Here is a 13,010-nt window from a genome sequence, read left to right on the forward strand (position 1 = left end):
CAAGATTTAAGAAGACTTCCTTATCTAATCTGTCCTGGTGCAAATTAAATATGTCTAGAAAGAATAGTTGTTTCATCCATTCTGTTTAAGACAGTGACTCATTAAGATCTGGCAGTGGCTCACGTGGCTGAGTGCACAGGCTACAAATTGTAAGGACCTGTGCTCAAGCCCCTGGTCTCCTGGTTTCTCCTGCAGGGAGAAAGCTTGAGGAGCCAGGAAAGCAGTGGTAGCAGATGTTTCTTCTTCTCTCTTCCTCTCTATCTCCCTCTTCCTTGATGGATTAGCTCTGCCTCTAGATAATAAATAAACAATAAACAAAATTTTATAAAAGTAACACATGATATAATATTTGCTGTAGAACTTTTACTTTATGCATTAACTAGTTGAAATCCAATGACACATAACTCTTTGCAAAGGGACATAAATATAAATATTTTGTAAAGCTATTATGTGTGGAAAAGACCAAGATTTTGGCAACAAAAATGTAGACATTAAAAGAACAATGTTACATAAAACCCGCTATCCAGAGAATTTTCTGTGACACAGAAAAAAAATTGAAAACAATTATCATAGCTAACATTTCCTTAATAAACCTCTGATTTAAAAAAATCTCTAATAATAAAATTCTGTCTCATGAATTTTTATTGTAGTAAATGTGGAAATCCCTTATCTGAGTATCTAAGATGATGAGAATTTAGTGGCTAGTAGCTCATATTATTAAAGTAGATTTTAACATAGGGGTGGATACTTGTGCTATATCACCCTACATATATTTATTACATTTCACTACCTCATATTCTTGAATATGGAAGCTAATATCTAGCAATACTTATTAATCACCACCTTTGACAGACTGGCCTATATCACCCAACCACAGTTCATGAGTTAACCGTTGCATTCAGGAATTACCTTCCTTCCTACTTTCTTCATTTTCCTTCTCCTCTAGCTTCCACTTCTCCCTTCTCCCCCCACCCTATAGAGAAAGAGGGTGAGGAGAAGAAGGAGCAGAAAAAGGAGGAAGAGACAGGAGGGAGAAGAGAGATAGAAAGGAGAAGAAAGATAGGAGGGAGAAGAGGGAAAGAAGGGGAAAAGAGAAGAAAGAAAATAAGAGGCACGGGACACAAAGCACTGTCCCATTATCTGTGGCTCTCTAAGTTCTTTGTATGCTGCTTTCATGCCTGCAGACTGAACCCAGGGCCTTAAGCACAAGAGACATATGAGCACCACTTCCCCACCCATGTTCACTTTTCTATTTTGTGGTCTTGTGAAAAAGAAAGAGAGAGAGAGAGAGTAAGGGAAAAACACCAAAGTACTGCTTCACTATGCATGGAATCTGCCCTCTTCTTCAGCTTGGGGCTCTCATGCATAGAATACCTGTGCTCCACCTACTAGGCTACCTCCTGGTCTTTAATACACTCTTCTCCCTTTCTCCATCACTTCTCTTCATTATCCCCCACTCATCAAGTTGTTAGTAAACTCAAAGAGCAAACTGAAACTCAGATTCTCAAAATTAGAAAGAAAACACTACAACAGAATATGCAATTCAGGCTAGGTGTCATTGGAGAAATACTGTAATATATCTGTCTCAACTATTTGTTAAAAAGGAGAAAGAATTTTAAGACTAGTCTTTAGAATATTCAGTTGGATATTAGAATTTATTTGCAATATACAAAATACCAGTACTACATAGTTACATTCAAACATCTTTACCATCTCAAAATTTCACCACAATGAAAAAAAATTGCAAAATTTTGCTACATAGATGCATGTTTCTTTCATCGTGAAAACTATTAGCAACTTCTCTTTGTATTACTGAAAGGAAACTGTATTGGATCTTATCCATGCATTTCCTGCTTATTTTTTCATTTTTACCACTAAGGTAATGACTTCCTTTTATGTAAAAATCATAATAGTATTCATAACTATAATTACAGTCATAAAAGTTACATTCTGGGAATTGTTTTAAAATAAAATTGAAGGTTGAAACAACATCAGAAACTGGTAAAAATAATTCAGACTTTTTCCTTTAAGAGAACTCTGAGCAAGAAAATGAAATTCCTATGTACCTTTTTTTTAATTGCCAATATGATTATCACTGGGATTCAATAACTACATGATGAATCTATCACTCCTGGTGACGTTTTTCTTTTTCTTTCTTACTTTTTATTTCATAGGACAGACAGAAATTTAGAGTGGAGGGGGGAGATGACAGATAGATAGATAGATAGATAGACAGGAAAGATGCCTGAAATACTGCTTCATCACTTTTAAAACTTTCCAGCCCTTTATTTATTATTTTTCTATTTTATTGTCTTTTAAATTAACTCTTTTATTTAAAATTTACTTATGGGGGGAGAAAAAGAAAGGCTGGGTAGTGGTGTACCTGGCTGAGTGCACATTACAATGTGCAAGGACCCAGATTCAAGCCCCTGGTCCCCACCTGCAGGGGAAAAGCTTTGTGAGTGGTGAAACAGTGTTTCAGGGGTCTCTCTGTCTCTCTCTCCCCCTTCCCTTTAGATTTCTGGTTGTCTCTATTCAATAAATAAATAAATAAAATAATTTAATTTTTAAAATCTAGAAAAAATTAGAAATAAAACAGAGAGAGAGAGAGACCAAGACCTGAGCACCACTCTGGCAAAACTGAACCCATGCACACCCAGTTCTATGCTGCACTTTCTAAGAAAACATCCTAGGTGCAGAATATATCTCTTATAACGTTTCTTGAAAAGTAATATGACTCAAATACATTTCAATAAATCTATCAGTATTTTGTACTGACATTATATATAATGGAATTTTGGGCATGTGATTACCAAATTGTGTACATGTGAATTACTAAATACATAGTCAGTATCTAATAATTAATGAACATCATTACATAAAAATATAATGAGGATAAATGGGACGTATTCTGATAATAATGATTACAGCATTTTTATTTATTGCCTCCATTTATAACAGTGTTCTTTCTATTCTGTCCCAATAGGATGAGTCAGAAGAGTATGAGGTCTATATGAATAAACGTTTCTGTAATTTACAAAAGCAAGAATATCTTTTCAATGTTCTTCAAATGATTGCTCTTTGTTGATGCTCAAGATATAAACATATGATTAAAATAAATGTTATATTCAGACTAGTCATTCATGCTTACCTATTTCTAGTGATGCTGGATTGGAGTGAGGTTGAGTAACTGAATTCAAAGACACAAAAATGAGAAATCAGTGTTTTGCTTTGATGGTGAATAACTTACTTTTATAGCAGTAGAGGTCAAAAGCCTTCTAAAATGTATCTTATTGTTACAGCACCTCTTGCTATTTTAGTAGGAACTATATTTTACCCTTGGGATAAATTCATTCACAGGCTTCTTTCTAATTGAACTGAACCATCCTAACTCTGCCACTTAAGAAGTTTAGTGCATGGGCTGGTGAGACAGCGCAATAGTACGCAAAATTACTTCTGTGTGTAAGGCACCAGAGGTCCTGAGTTCAGTCCCTAACACCATCATAAATTAGATCTGTGCAGTGCTCTGGTGAAAAAAACAAACAAGGCTGGGGAAGCAGTATAATAGTTCTGCAAGAGACTTTCATACCTGAGGCTCTGAGGTCCCAGCTTCAATTCCTCTGCACCACCATAAGCCAGAATTAAGGAGTACTCTTTGGTCTCTCTGTACTTTCTATAACTTTCTTAATAAAAATAAATAAAATACCGAAAAAGTATATGTAAAAAATAGTAGATTAAAAATTAAGTTTATTAAAATCACCAAAAGCATATCTGGTCATATATTCCTTAAGTTTTTCAATCTATCTTGTATTTGTTATCATTTAGAAAAAAAGCTTAACTACTAAAGTTTTGTGGCCCCCAGGAACATGGCTAAAATGGATTTCCTATCGTCCTTCTACAATTAAATCCCTAATCTCATCTGCTTTAATTATCCTTTTTTGGTTCCTGTTCATTAACCATTTTGTTTCAATTTAGGTTGTGCTGCCTTCCAGATACCAAGTTCCAGATGCTACCATGACTCCATTCCAACTTCTCTGGGCAGACAACCCCACCAATGTATCCTGGACCCTCACACCTCCAGAGCCCTGCCCCACTAGGGAAAGATAAAAACAGGCTGGGAGTATAGATCGACCTGCCAATATCCATGTTCAACCGAGAAGCAATTACAGCTGTCAAATCTGTAGATTTTTCCCAGGTGTCTATAGCACAGAAATATTAATTTATTTATCACACTATTAATCATCAAGTGAAAAAACATTAATAATTAAATTTTTATTAGACAGTCTCTGTGTAATGGGATAAAAAAATTCAGACACAGGGCTGGGCAGTAACGCAGAAGACTAAGTGCACATGGCACGAAACACAAGGACCAGCTCAAGGATCCTGATTCAAGCCCCCAGCTCCCCACCTGCTGGGGGAGGGTCCACTTCACAAGTGGTGAAGTGGGTCTGCAGGCGTCTATCCTTCTCTCCCCCCCATCTTTCCCTCCTCTCTCAATTTCTCTTTGTCTGTCCAACAACAGCAATAAGAATAATGACAACTAGGGCAACGGAAATGGGAAAAATGTCTTCCAGGAGCAGTGGATTTGCAGTGTAGGCACTGAGTCCCAGCTGTAACTCTGGAGGAAAAAAAATACAAGCACTAGTGAAAATTGTTCAAAATAATTTAAGTAAATAACATATGCTGCCAACATGTTTAAGTCAAAAATTTTAACAGAAGTGTTATTAGCTTTTATAATGTAATATGTGATACATGTCACAATCTTACTTATGTGCAAGTCTATTTTTAACCACAAAACATTGAATATATGTCAACTTGGGTAATTTCTTTTTAATTTTTTAATATTTATTTATTCCCTTTTGTTGCCCTTGTTTTTTTATTGTTGTAGTTATTATTGTTGTTGATATTGATGTCATTATTGTTGGATAGGACAGAGAGAAATGGAGACAGGAGGGGAAGACAGAGAGGGGGAGAGGAAGATAGACAACTGCAAACCTGCTTCACCGCCTGTGAAGTGACTCCCCTGCAGGTGGGGAGTCAGGGGCTTGAACTGGGATCCTTACACCAGTCCTTGCACTTGGCGCCACATGAGCTTAACCCACTGCACTACCTCCTGGCTCCCGGGTAATTGCTTTTGAAGCAATAAACTTTAGGGTAGTATATACAATCGCCTGAATGAATATCATTATTTGGAATTCTATGCTATCTTAAGGGGCAGAATTTTGGATTTGTAACACTCTAATAACTCTATAGCAAGCAGATAAATCATTCACATTTCTGCACATCTGTCTATTTTCTGAGAAATAGTCTTCTCAGTGCTGTGATCACATCCTTATTCCTGAGGGTGTATATCATGGGGTTAAACATGGGCGTCACTATAGTGTAGAAAAGAGAGAGCAGCTTATCAGTTCCTGGAGAATGATTGGATTTGGGTCTCAAGTAGGTGATGATGGCAGATCCAAAGAACAAGACCACAACTATGATATGAGAAGAACAAGTTGAGAAGGCTTTGGCCCTTCCACTGGCTGTTGGCAACTTGAGAATGGTGGAGATGATTTTGCTGTAAGAAGCAACTATCAACATAAATGGGATGGTAACAAACAGCATAGCCACGACATAGACAGATATCTCATGAGCCCAAGTGTCCCCATGGGCGAGCTTGAGAATGGGCGGTATGTCACAAAAGAAGTGGTTGATTTGGTTAGAACCACAAAATCGCAGAGAGAAGATCTGACACGTTTGTCCAATCTGGACTGGAATTCCAATGGTCCAAGAGCCAATGGCCAACTGGACACAGAAATTGTGGTTCATGACCAGAGGATAGTGAAGAGGGTTACAAATGGCCACATAACGGTCATAGGACATCACTGCCAGGAGGAAGCACTCAGTGGCTGCCAGCATAAGAAAGAAGCACATTTGGGTGGCACACGCCAGCCTAGAAATGCTTCTATCCTGAGTCCAAATGTTCCACAGAATCCTAGGAAGAGTCACTGACGCATAACAGATTTCTAAAGAGGAAAAATTGCCCAGGAAGAAATACATGGGTTTCTGTAGCATCGTGTCAAGCCTGGTTATTATGACTACCAGGCTATTTCCAATTAGGATAATCATGTAAGTGACAAAGAATAGGCCAAACAGTAACCCTTGGAGTTTGGGAAGACCAGAAAATCCCAAGAGAACAAAATTCACTGCTGTGGAAACATTGTCTTCTGCTTTAATTTTGTTGGATTGCATCTGTAGGAAGGATTAAATAATAATAAAAAAATTACAGGTCACCATTTTTCCCCTAAAAGATTTATCTATTTGTTTTTAATAGAGTGAGTGAAATAGGACTACCCCACTCTGACATATGGTGGTGCCTTAGGTCTTAGGTATGCAAGTCCCATTACCTATCATTTGAGCTACTTCTCACTCTCAGAGGTAAAGTGGGGAAGATACCATAGAGCTGAGCTTCCTCCATGGCTGTGGGGGCAGAGCCTGAACCTGCATGTCAAAGCAGGTATACTATCCAGGTGAGTTATCTCACTTAGATATGCTATGGTTCTCATATCTTTCTTGTTCCTGAGTGTAAATCAGAAAAGAGTGGGCATAAAAAAGAATATCATCCTTATGATGAAGGAGGAAGATGGTCTGGTAAGGGGGTGGGATACTGACACCAATCTTGGAGCAATGATACATTCTACCCCATGTGACAACAAATTTATAAACCAACGTTTCCCCAATGAGTAGTTTAAAAAGTACAGGTGAATCAAAAAACTTGATGCCTTGGACATATCCTCAAGATATACTTTGTTTCCCACACACTGTAGACTCAACTTTCTCATCAGTATGACTAGTAATGCAGAATTTCTTCCTCCTTTCTTTCCTTTCTCCCCTGCCTCTTTCTTTCTTTTCTCTTTTATTTTTTATTGCCACCAAGGCTATTGCTGGGGCTTGATGATGGCACTATGAATCCACTGTTTCCAGTGACCACTTTCTCCCTTTTCCTTCTCATTTTTTTTCATTAGATGGGACAGAGAGAAATTGAGAGAGAATGGGGAGATAAAATGAAGGAGAGTGAGATAGGCACCTGCAGGCCTGCTTCACTGCTCGTGAAGCAAACCCCCTGCAGGTGGAGATCAGGGACATGAACTTTGGTCCTTGTACCTGGTAATAAGCATGCTTAATTGGGTGCACCACCACCTGACCCCTGACCCTGAATTAATACTTTATTTTGTCATTTTTTAAAATATTAGCCAGAAAATTCCCCTATTATTTGTTAAATAATTTAAAGCCAGTAGAGACTAACTCACTACAAAGAAAAGACATTCTTGGGAGTTGGGGCAGTAGTGCAGTGGGTTAAGCGCAGGTGGCACAAAGCGCAAGGATTGGCGTAAGGATCCCGGTTCGAGCCCCCGGCTCCTCACCTGCAGGGGAGTTGCTTCACAGGCGGTGAAGCAGGTCTGCAGGTGTCTGTCTTTCTCTACCCCTCTCTGTCTTCCCCATCTCTCTCCATTTCTCTCTGTCCTATCCAACAACAAGATCAACAACAATAATAACTATAACAAGGGCAACAAAACGGAATAAACATTTAAAAAATATTTTAAAAATTTGAAAAAACAAAAAACAAGAAAAGACATTCTTGGCTGTATTGTTAGATGTTAAGTACAGTCATGAATATTTCAGCTACTGGGGCCAGGCCATGGTGCACCTGGTTAAGCACACGCATTACAGTGTGTGTGGCCCCAGATTTAAGCACCTGATCCCCACATGCAGAAGGAAAGCTTCACAAGTGGTGAAGCAGGGATGTATTCCCAGTCCTCTTTTGTAATCTTATTTTTAAATAGAGCACTGCTTAACTCTGGTTTATGCTGATGTCAGGGATTAAACCAAGGACTTCTGATAGCCTCAAACATGAAGTCTTTTGTATAACCCTACTATTTCCCCAACTTTTTTTATGCTTTATGTAAAATCTTCTGAATCCTCCCATCCCTTCTCTGTCAGTTACTATGCTTATTCTAGCACGGTATTCTAGCTCCTTGAAGCACAAAAGAAACTAAATGACTCTCAAATTACATAAACATACAGCAAAAGAATTTATAATTAGAATATATTAAGCATTCCAAATCTACTGAAAAAAAAAGTTATCACAGGAGCGTCCTTTCCGTACAATTTATGACTGACCTTTGATTAGTAGTAGCTTATGTAGGGCCAGAGACTCAGCTCATTCGGGGGATGTGTTGCTTTGCCATGTGTGTAATCCAGATTCAAGCCTGGGTCCCAGTGCATCGAAGGAAGTTTCAGTAGCTTCAGTGCTGAGATCTCTCTTTCTCTTTCCCTGTCTCAAACACAGACACACACACACACACACACACACACACACACACACACACACACACACACACACACACACACACCGTTTGTAAAGTAAGTTAATTAAACTCTCTAATCAACAATTAAGAGAATTGCTAGTAAGGAAAATGTGTGTTTGTCAAACCAGGATGACCTTGTAGAGTTTGTCTTTGTCAAATTAACTTAAGGAAATAGCTTGCTGTTAAAATTTGAAAGGAAGAATCTTCTATTGCGGTCCTGTGTCAGTTTCTTGTTGCCTATAACCTTGGTTGAGCTGACCTGTTTTTCTAACTTGTGCATTTAAACTCTTCTTTCATGATCGTAAGACCAGAAACAATTAGTATTGTGAACTGATTTTCTTCTATTGTTTTCTGTTATTCCCAAGACTGTGTTATTACCTTATCTTGATTTATAATCAAAGTCTAGAAAAAAAATCTATAATATTAACTATTTTGTTGATTATTCTGGAATAATAAAGAAAACATCTCGATTCTTTTTTGCTGAAGAACTTCAATTTTGTATAGTTTAACCTGAACTAAATGCAAATTTTGTTTAATGTTCAGAGACCTCAGAAAAAACATGGCCCACAGATTTAACCTATGCAAAGTAAGATAACATGCTTAATATACAAATCGGGCCAGAATTAATGTGATCATCTAAGATGAAGATGAATGTTTTGATAGTGAAGATGATAATGATAAAATCCACATTTATTGATTCACTATATTATAAAACAGTTTTGAATTTCTCTGTTCCGACACTGTTAATATCAAGAGATCTAGGCTATCTAGATGAGTGCTTTTGAAATTGAACAACAGAAACATTAAAGTATTTCTTTTTAATTTTCTGCAAATGAATGTTTTATTATTTATTTGTTTTGTGATGCTAAAACCAGCACACAAGAGGGTGGGTGGTGACATACCTGGTTGAGTGCATGCACTATAATGCACAGAGACCCGAGTTCAAGCCCCCAGACCACACCTGGAGTAGGAAAGTTCACAAGTGGTGAAATAATGCAGCAAGTTTCTCTCTCTCTGTCTCTGTCTCTCTCTCTTTCTCTCCCTATCTATCACCTTATTCCCTCTTAACTTTTGTCTATCTCTATCCAAAATAAATAAATAAAGTAAGCAATTATAAAAAATTAAAACCAGGCATGCATAAAACAAACACAATATTGACAAAAGAACTTATTTCTTACCTGTTTTTGAGGGTAAATGAAAGGCTTTATTAATTGATTGAAAGCACATTAAATGATAATTTATTTTTACTGAGGGCAAACAACTCACTTTCATGTGATACAGATGAAACACCTTATGACCTAATTTCTATTGTAACGCTCTTTAAGTAGGAAACAGTACTTACCTTGGAGAATCCGATTCATTCCCAGCTCACTCCCTAATTGAATTAATCAGCCTGCCTGCTACTACAGCTGATTATACAATGACCACAGCCACTTCTAGCTACACCACACCTTTCAAATCCTGACCTCATGAATTTTCATTTGATCATTAAGGAATGAAAACATGGAAAGCATGGATGTGCAACTGCATATCCCTCAGTATATAAGCTAAGAGGTTTTCATGAAAGTGATGCAAATGGATGGTGTCTTTGAGATAAATTTCCATCCCAGTCACTGAAAACTCAAAATAATTTGACTAGGACCATTAGGGAAATGTTGCTATCTTCAACACTCCGTCTGTACATCCACACTGGTCACCTACCATGCTACAGAAGGGTGGCAAGTAGAACAGTGGGTGTGTGTGTGTGTGGGGGGGATATTGGTTTATTGCTTTCTGGATTCACAGATTGGAAATCAGATCCAACATTTTCAGGTAATGTCCATCCCATATCTAATTTATTAACAAGATGGCAACATGATGCAAGAAAAGCTGAAAAAAAATCTAGTTGCATTGTCTTCTCCTGAGGTATTTCCTGTCTGTATGGTTAGTTTCATTCAGTTATGAAACCCTAAACTTACAAGCAGTTTCTGTGAATCACACTTATGGCAAAAGTTGTCCTCAGATAAATGTGTTCCTTTTTCTCAATGTAGCAAATAGGAACAGAGAGAATAAGTTTCAGAAACATTGTTTCCAAAGACTCATGTAGACACACACAAAATACACTTTTCTCAAATAAGAACAGAAGGGAAAACAAAAAGCAGAACTTGGCCTGGGTCTGGTGTATTGCTCCAAAGTAAAAGACTCTGGGGATGGGGGCGGGGGAGGGGGCGGTTTAGGTCCTGGAACATGATTACAGAGGAGGACCTATTGGGAGTTAAATTGTTATGTGGAAAACTGAGAAATGTTACACATCTACAAATTATTGTATTTTACTGTTGACTGTATTTATTCCCCAATGAAGATATTTTTTTCTTTTCTTTTCTTTTTTTTTTTTTTTTTTAGGACAGAGAGAAATGGAGAGGAGGGGAAGACAGAGAGGAGGAGAGAAAGACACCTGCAGACCTGCTTCACCGCCTGTGAAGCGACTCCCCTGCAGGTGGGGAGCCGGGGTTCGAACCGGCATCCTTATGCCAGTCCTTGTGCTTTGCGCCACCTGCGCTTAACCCGCTGCGCTACAGCCCGACTCCCTCAATAAAGATATTTTTAAAAAATCTGCTTTTCTGATTTTTTTTCTTTATAGGAAACTATAAAATATTATACATTTCGGGTTTTCTCAATGCTTATATTTCTAAATGCCCATGAAAAAAATGAGAAGTTAGATAAAGAGTGACATGGAAAGACAGTAAACTCCTTGAGTGATAGGTGGAGTGGTTTAGTTCAATTAGAACGTAACGTGGGAATGGACTTAATCCCTAGAGTATAGGGTGTCTTATTTAACGTGCACTTGTGGTTATGATGTTGTGAGAAGGTGTTCCATACAGTGTATACAAAAGTAATTTCTAAGGCCTTCAAAGAAAATTCTCGTTTTTCTCTTTTTTAGATCTTTATGATTAAGGTGAATTGACATTTAACTCTAATACAAACAGGTAAGATTAAAATTATTTTTGTCTAATCCCCAAATTGTATATAGTTATATTTATAACAACAGAAAAGAAAGCTCATTTACTGATATTTTGAAAACAAATTCTCTGCTGTTTTAATATCATTTTTAAAAATTGTAGGGAGTTGGGCTGTAGCGCAGCAGGTTAAGCGCAGGTGGCGCAAAGCACAAGGACCGGCATAAGAATCCCGGTTCGAACCCGGCTCCCCACCTGCAGGGGAGTTGCTTCACAGGCAGTGAAGTAGGTCTGTAGGTGTCTGTCTTTCTCTCCCCCTCTCTGTCTTCCCCTCTTCTCTCCATTTCTCTCTGTCCTATCCAACGACAACAACAATAATAACTACAACAATAAAACAACAAGGGCAACAAAAGGGAATAAATAAATAAAATAAATATTTAAAAAAATTGTAGTATACTTTGCTCGGCCAGGCGGTGGCACACCTGGTTGAGCGCACACATTACAGTGATCACAGACCCAGGTTGAAGCCCGTGTTCCCTACCTGCAGTGGGAAAGCTTCACGAGTGGTGAAGCAGGGCTGCAGGTGTCTCTCTGCCTTTCTCCCTCTCTATCTCCCTCCTCTGCTCTCAATTTCTTTCTGTCTCTACCCAATAATAAATAAATAAGTAAATAAAATATTTAATTTTTAGAGTACTGATTCAATAGCCTTTGTACTTCTCTATTTCTCATCATAATAATATTAGAAGAGAAAAATCAATATTAAAATAGAGAGGGACAGTTCACAAGAAGAATCACTAATATTATCGTAGGCAGAAAGGCAGGGAGATAGTGAAAGAAATTACAGCGTGAGTGTTTCAGTGCAGTGAGGGCCATGCTCAAACCTAGGTCACACAAAAATGCAAAGAAGCACTTTATTCAAAAGAGCCTATTTTACCAGCCTTGTTATATTCTTAAGTAAAAGCATTTATTGAGTGATACTATGTGTGTTAAGCATATATTTAATATTACACCATTTGGTATAAGAATATTATATGTTTTGTATGTTATAACAATCTGGTTATATGTAATAAGTAGGAAATGATGAACTTCATTGAAACAGGTTGTTAGTAGTTAAATTTAATAATATAATAGTCAGAAAAAATAAAATAAAATAGTCAGAAACTACTGAAAATATTGGCTTGTTTTTATTTGTTTTATTTTATTCAAGGTCTTCTAGAAAATAATGTCTTCTGATAACATTCTCCAATTTTCTGTATCTTATTTCCTGTATTAAATTTGATTTTATAAATTTACTCTGGTTATGAGCACTTAAACTATCAGGGGCCACTTATTCTAGATACCTTTTTTTTTTTTCCTTCAGGGTTATTGCTGGGCTCGGTGCCTGCATTATGAGTCCACTGCTCTTGGAGGCCATTTTTCCCATTCTTTTGCCCTTGTTGTTGTTGTCATTGCTGCTGCTGTTGTTGGATAGGACAGATAGAAATTGAGAGAGGAGGGGAAGACAGAGGGGGGAGAGAAATATAGACACCTGCTTCACCGCCTGTGAAGAAAGCCTCCTGCAGGTGGGAAGCCGGGGGCTCGAACCAGGATCCTTACGCCAGTCCAGTCTTTGTGCTTCATGCCATGTGCACTTAACCCGCTGTGCCACATACCCTCCCCCAATATGTTCCTTTTCCAACTCTTATATGCCGCATACACTTTTCAGATAGAATTGCTTTCTGGA

The 13,010-nt window shown here is 37.8% G+C and overlaps 1 protein-coding gene across 1 annotated transcript; it reads right to left on the bottom strand.

Moving 5' to 3' along the window:
• Nucleotides 1-5,289: 5,289 nt before the first annotated feature.
• On the bottom strand, nucleotides 5,290-9,940 carry LOC103109458 (olfactory receptor 10AG1-like). Its single transcript, XM_007518519.3, has 2 exons — nucleotides 9,928-9,940; nucleotides 5,290-6,248 (listed from the first exon to the last, which is right to left on the bottom strand). Exon 2 carries the CDS (start codon nucleotides 6,232-6,234, stop codon nucleotides 5,290-5,292), a length of 945 nt encoding a protein of 314 aa, XP_007518581.1. The 5' UTR covers nucleotides 6,235-6,248; nucleotides 9,928-9,940.
• Nucleotides 9,941-13,010: the final 3,070 nt, after the last annotated feature.

This window comes from Erinaceus europaeus, chromosome 17 (genome assembly GCF_950295315.1).
Source record: "Erinaceus europaeus chromosome 17, mEriEur2.1, whole genome shotgun sequence".
NCBI lineage: Eukaryota > Metazoa > Chordata > Mammalia > Eulipotyphla > Erinaceidae > Erinaceus > Erinaceus europaeus.